Source organism: Platichthys flesus, chromosome 5, assembly GCF_949316205.1.
Source record: "Platichthys flesus chromosome 5, fPlaFle2.1, whole genome shotgun sequence".
NCBI lineage: Eukaryota > Metazoa > Chordata > Actinopteri > Pleuronectiformes > Pleuronectidae > Platichthys > Platichthys flesus.
The window spans coordinates 568,187-577,263 of record NC_084949.1 but is presented as its reverse complement, the minus strand read 5'-3'; the positions used below and the strand labels follow the sequence as shown (position 1 = coordinate 577,263).

The 9,077-nt window shown below is 40.8% G+C and overlaps 1 protein-coding gene across 3 annotated transcripts; it reads right to left on the bottom strand.

The window, feature by feature from the left end:
* Positions 1–323: 323 nt before the first annotated feature.
* pmm2 (phosphomannomutase 2) lies at positions 324–8,630 on the bottom strand. Of its 3 annotated transcripts, none has more exons than XM_062387850.1 (9): positions 8,119–8,630; positions 6,963–7,168; positions 5,473–5,584; positions 5,302–5,378; positions 3,017–3,108; positions 2,780–2,879; positions 2,381–2,456; positions 1,721–1,836; positions 324–1,310 (listed from the first exon to the last, which is right to left on the bottom strand). In XM_062387850.1, the coding sequence occupies exons 2-9, from the start codon at positions 7,035–7,037 to the stop codon at positions 1,206–1,208; spliced, it is 753 nt and encodes a 250-aa protein (XP_062243834.1). In that variant the 5' UTR covers positions 7,038–7,168; positions 8,119–8,630; the 3' UTR covers positions 324–1,205. The 3 variants fall into 3 exon arrangements, with proteins under 3 accessions (XP_062243834.1, XP_062243833.1, XP_062243831.1); XM_062387849.1 differs by lacking the exon at positions 8,119–8,630 and adding an exon at positions 7,258–8,061; XM_062387847.1 differs by lacking the exon at positions 8,119–8,630 and having other exon boundaries at positions 6,963–8,061.
* Positions 8,631–9,077: the final 447 nt, after the last annotated feature.

Genomic DNA, 9,077 nt, shown 5'->3' with positions numbered 1-9,077 from the left:
TTACTACTAAATTATATTAAGGTAGCTGCTGTAAATGAATTACCATCTTTACTCATTCCTCAGTAATAAATAAAAAGTGTCTGTTCTTGTGTAAAATACAAAACTGAGTCGGTTTGAATTTAAAACATCTACTTCAGTCCTTTTTACATTACACTCATTTCAATCAGTCAGAGAAGGGAAAAGTAATCATTATTCCTGATTCAGCACTGCCAACAGGGGAGGAATACTTTTTGATTTTCTATCCCAAGCCTGGGACTTGATATCTCAAGAATACCTTCAGGGAATTTCTTCAAATTTGGTACAAATGTTCACTTGGAGCCTGATTGATCAGCATCAGCTAAGATCGATACATTGTAAGTCTGTCTTTATTTATTTTTCATAAAGTTCACATCTTTTACAGCATCATCTTTTTACAAGTTATTTACCAGGTGGAAACATCACAACATATGATGCAAACATTATTGCTTTTCAGATACATTTGCAGAATTCTTAAGTAAGGTGCCATAATATATTATCTATAAATTACTTAATGTTATACATCTTATATATGCCTTTATCCTGTTGTTGGATTCATCCAGTACTGTCTACTCTGGTAAAATAGCCCAATGATGCTTTAATTCCTTTTTTTTCTTCTCTAAAGTGTAGTCTCAGTCAGTCAACCTCTAACTGGTGTCATTTCCATAACAATAAAGAAAAGGTTTACTGTTCTGCTAACCACTACAACACAATCCCAAAAAGTTTATATGTATCTGTGCTTTTCTATAACATGTAGAAGACAAATCAGCGAGTACACAGGAAATATGTATTACAGTCTACATGGTGTGACGAGTGACAATAAACATGGCTGGGAAAAAAAGGAGAATGAAACCAATGAAAATAGTTAACAAAAAAAAAAAGGGGAAAGGGCATTTGTGCTTCAGCAAAAACATTTGATGGACTAAATAGAGACGTGTGACCAGCTGGTCTTTCCTCAGAGCATTCCGTGATCACAGCACACGATACAACGACATTTTTCGTCAGGGTAAATGTCACTAAGTCACAGTGGGTCAGATGGGAGTTGGGTTTTGGATAATATCAGATTCAGAGTCAGATAATATTAGCAAGAAGTACACAGGATGACAAATCCAAGCTACAATGGATCATTATACTAAAAAATGTTTATCCAACATAAAAAATATCATAAAATCTGTCCTATCACTTCTCTCTCATATAAAGAAAAGCTTCTGACAGAGCTGTCGTGTTTCCTCTGGACACGAGACTTCATGGCCAATGGTCCGAGGGTCAGCGTAGATCTCGTAGTCATTTCCTCCCTGTTGCGATGTAACAGACGAAAAAAAGAGATTTAAATTCAGCTACACTGAGAATGAAATCCTGTCATCTCTGTAATTTGTGGCTTACAACATCACATTCTCCAGCCAAACAAGCATTTTAGCTCTGTATCCGTATGATGACATTTTAACACGACAGACAAGAAAACGGAAAATACAAAAAGAAAACATATCTCAGCACGTGCCATACACGTAGAAGACACAGACAAAGATATCAAGAGTGTTTGGTTGATAAGGCAGATGTCGGTATTGATGTGCTGTGATCCCCCCCAGCAGAATTAATAGCTTACATCCTGCCTTGCACCACTGTATTCTGCCTTTAAAAGGATTTACGTGTCAGTTCTGAGAGCCATAGTCATACTGTGCTGTTCTGCAGTAACAAACATACTCACAGGTTTGGTCTTGTCTCCAAAGAAGTGAATGGTTGAGAAGTTGTCTTTCTCAACAATCCCGAGACAGTACCTCTTATCCCAGCCATCAGGAAACACATCAAAGCTGATCTGCCCCCCTGCAGAAACATGATGTGGAGAATTTACAGAGGGAAGTGAGAGAGATGTGTGTGAATGGCTTAACCGTTTGTTTCCTGATGCCCGGGACACACTGGCTACAGTTGCACCATGGAGCAGCTACTGCCAGCGCTGTTTTCACATAGGGTTTATGGCCATAAATGGTCAAGTGTGCGTGAGACACATTTCACCAAACCTCTATTGACATCTTTAGCTACTTTCAGACATTGACTGAACTCTGCATATCTCCTGTATTTCCTCCGGAGGAGTTACATGTGTGAACGCAAAGTGAGCACCTCCGTAGTTGGCAGCGGAACTGTTTCCGAATGGCGCCTAGTTTAAAGACCGTAGAAAGTCAGGATAATCCGATGTGAGAACAGAGTGGGGGATCCCCCTCTGGATTCACCAAGCTTCTAGACACGCGCGTGGCAGAAAAACAAAAAGAAAACATAACTCCCGGTGAAAAAGTGGGGACATTGATATTGATGACATGGGTCTGAACAGGGTCCTAGTATAAATGGCAAATACAAACGTTGATTAACTTACCAATTGAAAACGAGAGCCCTTTTCCTTTGAACTCCTCTTTTAATACGGACACAAACTTCTCTCTGATTTTCTCTGTCTGTTAAGAGAGAAAAAAACGTAACAATCCTGCAGGTACTGCATCATAGTCTGTTTATTTTTTTGTTGTACTGTTTCGAACTGGGGATCTTGTCGGGCAACTGAACATGAGACTGTATATATTGTTGTTTTATGTCGGATTGTTGTTTTATGTCAAATGCACCAACCACCCAAGGTCAATTTCCTGTATGTGTGAATACACTTGGCAATTCAAACAATTCAAAAACCACAGCAGCAATGAGCTGAAAGTCACAATTCAATTATTTGATCCTTTGTTAAAAACTAAATATTGATGAGTTCAGTTAGAGTTCATGTGTGTTGTACCTGGTCAAGCTCATAGAATTCTTTCCTCTCTTCCTGCGTACAGCTGCGTCCAATCGGGGAGACGTTCAACATGCCGTTACGAAATTCAATAAATGTCCCCCTGTAAAACATTAAAATTTTGTTCCCATCAGGCTACACCATATCATTACTTAACATTATTTTTATAGGCTACCACTTTACAGATTTCCATTACACATCCATAACCAATTGTTAATAATATGAGGAAGATGTGTGTACCTCTTCTTAGGCAGTTTGATCTTGGCCATGTAATTGAGACAGAAGTTGATAAAATCTTGCAGTAGCTCTTCTCCCATGTGGACCTGGATGGACTGACAACAGCAAGCAAACAAAATGACCAGGGGCCTGTCCTACAAATCAAGGTTACTGGCTTATCAGTGAAACTTCATGGATAACCTGTGCTATGAAAAGTGGTGAAATGTAACCCCATGTGTGTCTACATGGCAACACAAACCTGCTCTGAGCATTTTTGTTTGGGGTTACCTTGGTGTTGACCTGTATAAGCACCACCCCATGCACAAAATGTAGTTCGTAGTTTTGCACATTTGTAGGAGCCAATTGACATTGGAACGAGGATCTCAAGAGGCTGGTCGGTTTATATACAGAGAATGTTTTCTATAAGATTGTTACCCTGAAAGTTTCCTATAAGAACATGAGGGAGGTTATGTGATTACCATCAATCTTTTCAAGGCATCAATGTTCATGTTTTAGTTGAGATCTTATTAACAGTCATGATTACTTTATCTTGACCTTAAACATTCTCTTCTCTTTATTCGATTATTTACAGCAGTATATCAGACATGAGATGTTTCGTTTTTTTTATTAATATTATCATAAATTATTTCAAACTACAAAATACAGCTAACAACTAGGGCTACGTTGTAGCACTTGCGGGCCTGAGCAACCGCACGTTGAAGCCTGTTGCGGTGGGTGGAGAGAGCGATATATGACCAAATGTACGTCTTCGTGTTGCATGCATTTTGCACACTGCGGCAAGGATAAACGATTCACTTCCTGCGTCCGTCACACTGTGAACATTTAATGTAAATCAAATGTTATTTGTAAAACAAAGCTTACTTCCTGTTGCCAGTAGGTGGCATCACTATTATTATGCACAGACATATAGATCTGTTCAAGTAGGCGCTCTGATGTAGTCCGAGCAATTTTGTGTCAATTGGACAATGTTACCACAATGTTATTTTCACACAGATCAGTAGGTGGCGCTATGACCCTGAACTATTATGTATATATGGAGCTGTTCAGGTCACGATTGTGATCATAGGTCAGTAGTGTGGAGCCGGTTGGTTAATGCAGAATGGATTAACAAAGTACTTCCTGTTTCATGGCGAATCAGTAGGTTGCGCTATGGCATTGAGGAAGTATTGACACAAAGAGCTGTTCAAGCTTGGACTCTAAACATGTGAGAGAAGTTTGGTACTGATAGGACAATGCACAGTGGAGTTGCGACAACATTGTGTTGGTTGGCGAAGGTTGATCCATCGCCGCAACTCAGTGTTTACACGGTTTGAGGAAATGTCACAATTCTGACCATGATCCAATGACTTGAGGTTCATGCAAAAAACAAGACATATCATGTTGCCACCAGGGGGCGCTGTGATTTCAAGTAATAATTTCTGTTTCATTAGACCGGGACTCTTGTCTTACGTGTCTAATTTGGACTCAATTGGACAATGTATCTCCGAGATACAGAACCTCGTGTTTTGATTGCGTTTAATCCAATTTGATGCCATGTCACATGGTGTGACGAAAAATACATCCCTAAATCAGTTTTTATCTCCATCTTGTTGTGAAACACTGATCTCAAATTGAAGTTAATCTGATGAAAGCCCTGGGACAAGTATGTCAAGTAAAAATGGTGAATATGGTGAATATGGCCACTAAAAGAAAATAGCGGGCTTCCTGTTGCGTTTTTCATAATGCTCTGAGAAACTTTTTTGTGCATCTGGTCATGATACACCAATGCCTTCATTTGTGGTAGGATCGGTGAAAGCTAAGGCTTTCCATAGGTGGCGCTGTTGAGCCATTTTGCTACGCCCATTTTAAATAACTCCAGAATACAATTACTTTTTTGGGCTTCGTACTTCCTGCAAATTTTGGTCGGAATTTCAGCATGTCTAGGCACTGAAAAAGTCCAAAAAGAGAAATAATAATGATAAGAACAATCCTTACAATTTCCATAGGGTCCTAATTTGACTGACTGTCATATAGGCCTATGGTAATGTTATAGTTTGTCCAAAAAAAAAAGGTGAACAAACATATTACAGCCTGATCTGTATTTTTATTAAGTCCTGAGATGATTTTATTAGAAATATGACCCTGGTGCACCTGCACATTGTTAATGCTGTTCTGTTGAAATACAGTAGATCATTTTTTTTCAGAAAACCAAGGTTTGGGCTTATTGAGCCAAATTAAGACTTCAAAAGCATTATCCTGCAAATACTGAATGACAAGGTGAGGTTTGGACTCATTAACATCAACATTACCTGGATAGAAAGTAACTGCCCATTTCCATAGGCCACAAGGCCATTCTCAGCAAACACATAGTCCACTCTCTGGATCACTATACAACCCGACAAGCAGAACAGAGAAAGTCAAACTTACAGCATGTTTTAGAAAAAAAATTAATTGTACCACAACAAAGCCACGTATCTCACCATCATCTCCAAGCTGCTCCTTGATCTTGCTGAGGTCTGACCCTCCTACCACTCCAACTCGAACCCGAGTCTTTAGGTTGTCAAGGAACTTCTTCATGTCAGGGGTCACAAGCTGAAACAGACACCACAAATAAAATAAGACCAATAATAACCACAACACTTAATCAAAGAAAAAAAGAATGCTGAGGAAGTCCACACTAAATTGAAGAAAAAGTCAATGAGTCCAGTTTCTATAATAAACTTTAGAGCTTGATATTTTTATTATAAATACACATTGCTCAAAAAAATAACATTTTGGCAGCTCAAGGGTCATTGAATGTGCTTGGACACAGCTGACGGCAAGCTCCTTAAAACACCCGATGGTGTGTGCAGAATTTCGGCATGTTGTCTCCTGCAAAGCCTATGGCTCATGGCATCCCCTTACCACCTGGACCAAAGCCACAAAAGGCTGGCAGGGCTGCAGTGCTGGCTCGCTACGCCTTAGTTAAAAGGGCTTATTTCAAAATGTATATGGAATAAAGTAGTGTAATAATTCACTTTTCCTTATGAGTTTATCCCAATTATTTTGAAGCCAATAACACAAATAAATCTGGATGTAGATTTTAGTGTTTTTCTATAACTATTTTTTGGCTTGTATTAGTGTTTTATTTTTTGTTACCAAAAGGTATTGTTTACAAGTATTATTTTGTTCTTCGGTTAAATTTTGATTAACATGTTGAGCTAAACATCCCCATCTGCAGGGGTATTTATTGTGCTCACGTCCTTTAGGTCAGAACCCCGTAGAGTGGCAGTCTCCTATTGGCGGAATGACACTATTGATGGGACCATTGCAAGGTGATCTAACCCTAATCCTTGTTGTTAAGGTCCACGTAACCATTTCGTGACAATTATGGTTTTTTGACATTTACAAAGAGAGTGCCTTGGAGTATTTAGTATTTTTTTTTATCTGCAAGTATCCTGCTCCAAAAAGCACCTCAGACTTAATTTTAGGCCAGGAAGTTCTCCTTCTCAACCTCTTTAGAGGGTCCTCGCACTGTTAGAGCTATGGCCTTAATAACTTGCGACACTGGTGGAACAGGTTTGACACTCCATCGGAAACACGTCTAGCATCCGGGTCCTTTGAACCGCCTGTGCGTTTATTGTGTTCCTGGTTTTGTGACTGCGTGTCCGCATGTGATTCAGCTTTTCATACTAAATGTTACCTCCCGCAACTGCTGGGACCCGTCAGGAATCACTGAGGCCCTCCAGGATTTTGGTTCCGTCATGTTTCACAAGAAGCTCAGTCATCCTTTACAGGTCTAAGACTGGTTAGCAAAGCTTTACTTATATCAAAAAAGCAGACTACTAACCTCATCAATATAAAACAACAATGCAATCTGTTTAATAACTGCCCGACTATAAACCAGCTAAAGTTATTAAGCGTAACTAGGTTTCAATGCCGATAAGGCACAGAAATACTATGACTACAAATGTTGAGTATCTGTCTTTACCTGTCTTGCGGCAGTAAGAGTTCCGTCAACATCAAAGAGGCAGAGTGTGCGCGTGTCCATGTTGGCACCACTCATCTTGTATCTCTGCAGTCAGTGCAGGTGAAACAATAACCTGTTGTTTAACAAGGCACCTTCTTCTTCTACTTCCTTCTCCTTCTCCTTCTTCTTCTTCTTGTTCTTCTTCCAGGCAAACTAATTGCTGCCTCCTAGCGGTAGGGAAACATCACTGCAGTTAATGCCCTCAGTTTATATCTTGCTATATCAATTTGTAGTTTTAAGGAAGTGACTTCCCCACCTTATTGTATATCCCATCACCAAGCAGTGTTTTACAGAGAAAATGTTGGTACCCTGTTTGCCTATTTCTACAAAAAGCTCCCTCCTTTCTTTGGCATAGAGTGGACAATACATCAGAATGTTGGACAGACACCAGGACTCCACAGGTGTCACAATTTCCTTTACCTTGAATTTGAGTTTGTCTATTTGTGGCTTTGATACTTTATTGACAGGTTTAACTGTTGCTTGGATGTTATAATGCTTTCTTCCTCTGATCCCACATCCCACTCTTGTTACCATATCTGATTCAGCCTTTCAATAATGATGCTACGACGATGATGCATCCTTCCAAGTGGCCCTTCTATATCTATTGTATTTCTGCCTAAACTTGCTTTTGCTGTCCTATCTGCCACCTCATGCCCTCGACCCCAACATGTGCTGGCACCCATTAAAAAAACACGCTACTTCCCAGCCTCTCCAGTTAAGAGACCACATTAAAAGCTCCCCAACTATATCTGGCCGAGCTCTTTTTCCCTCTCCCCCCACCAATGTGACTAGGGCAGATAAGGAATCTGTGCAAAGTACAACTTGATCCCATTCTCCATCTTCCACCCAGCAAAGCCCCCACAATAAAGCAATTAACTCTGCAGTGAATATGGAAATCCCATCTGATAGTCTTCTACTCAGACAGATTTGAACCTGGGGATCAATCAATCAATCAATCAATCAATCAATCAAATCAAATTTGTATAGCCCATATTCACAAATTACAATTCATCTCATAGGGCTTTAACAGGGTGTGACATCCTCTGTCCTTAACCCTCAGCAAGAGTAAGGAAAAACTACAAAAAACCCTTTTAACAGGGTAAAAATATGTAGAAACCTCAGAGAGAGCCACATGTGAGGGATCCCTCTCCCAGGACGGACAGAAGTGCAATAGATGCCACGTGCAGGACAACATCATCAATAATCAAAGTCTCTAGCAGCATTGATGAGGGTAGACATCCCGAAGGACAACCCCAACATGACATGCCAAGCAGTCCCGCTGCAAGCACAGTCCATGCTCAGCAACCATCTAGGCCACGATCCACCATCCAGACCAGACGCCACTCCAGTCCTCAGTCACCGTCCATCACAAGCCACCACCGCGGTCCTGGTCCACCGCCCGTGCCCAATGCCAACGCGACACAGGGTCCGCCACCAGCACCACGATCAGCCCACATGACTCAGAATCCGCCACACTGGATCCAACACCGCGACCCCCGGTGCGCGATCCACAAACCGTAATCCATGGTGCGGCCACAGAGGCCCTGGATCTGCGGGTGATAAAGCAAAGGGATTCCGGGGAAGGGGGATAGGGATGGAGAAGAGGAAGGAGAAGCTGGAAAGAGAAGCTCCGTGTGTCATGTGTCACAAAATAGAACAAGTAACGTTCTGGCGCACTAATTAGCTCTAACTATAAGCTTTATCAAAAAGGAAGGTTTTGAGCCTACTTTTAAACGAACAGATGGTGACTGCCTCCCGAACTGAAAGTGGTAGATTATTCCACAGCCGAGGGGCTTGATGGCTAAAAGCTCTGGCTCCTACTCTACTTTTAGAGAATTTAGGGACGACAAGTAGGCTTGAATTCTTGGAGCGGAGTGCTCTAGTGGGTTTATAAGGTATTAACAGCTCTTTAAGGTATAAAGGCGCTATATTATTAAGGGCCTTGAAGGTGAGGAGGAGAATTTTAAATTCTATTCTAGATTTAACTGGAAGCCAGTGTAGCGATGCTAATATTGGAGAAATGTGCTCTCTTCTCTTTGTTCTCGTCAGGACATGTGCTGCGGCATTTTGGACAAG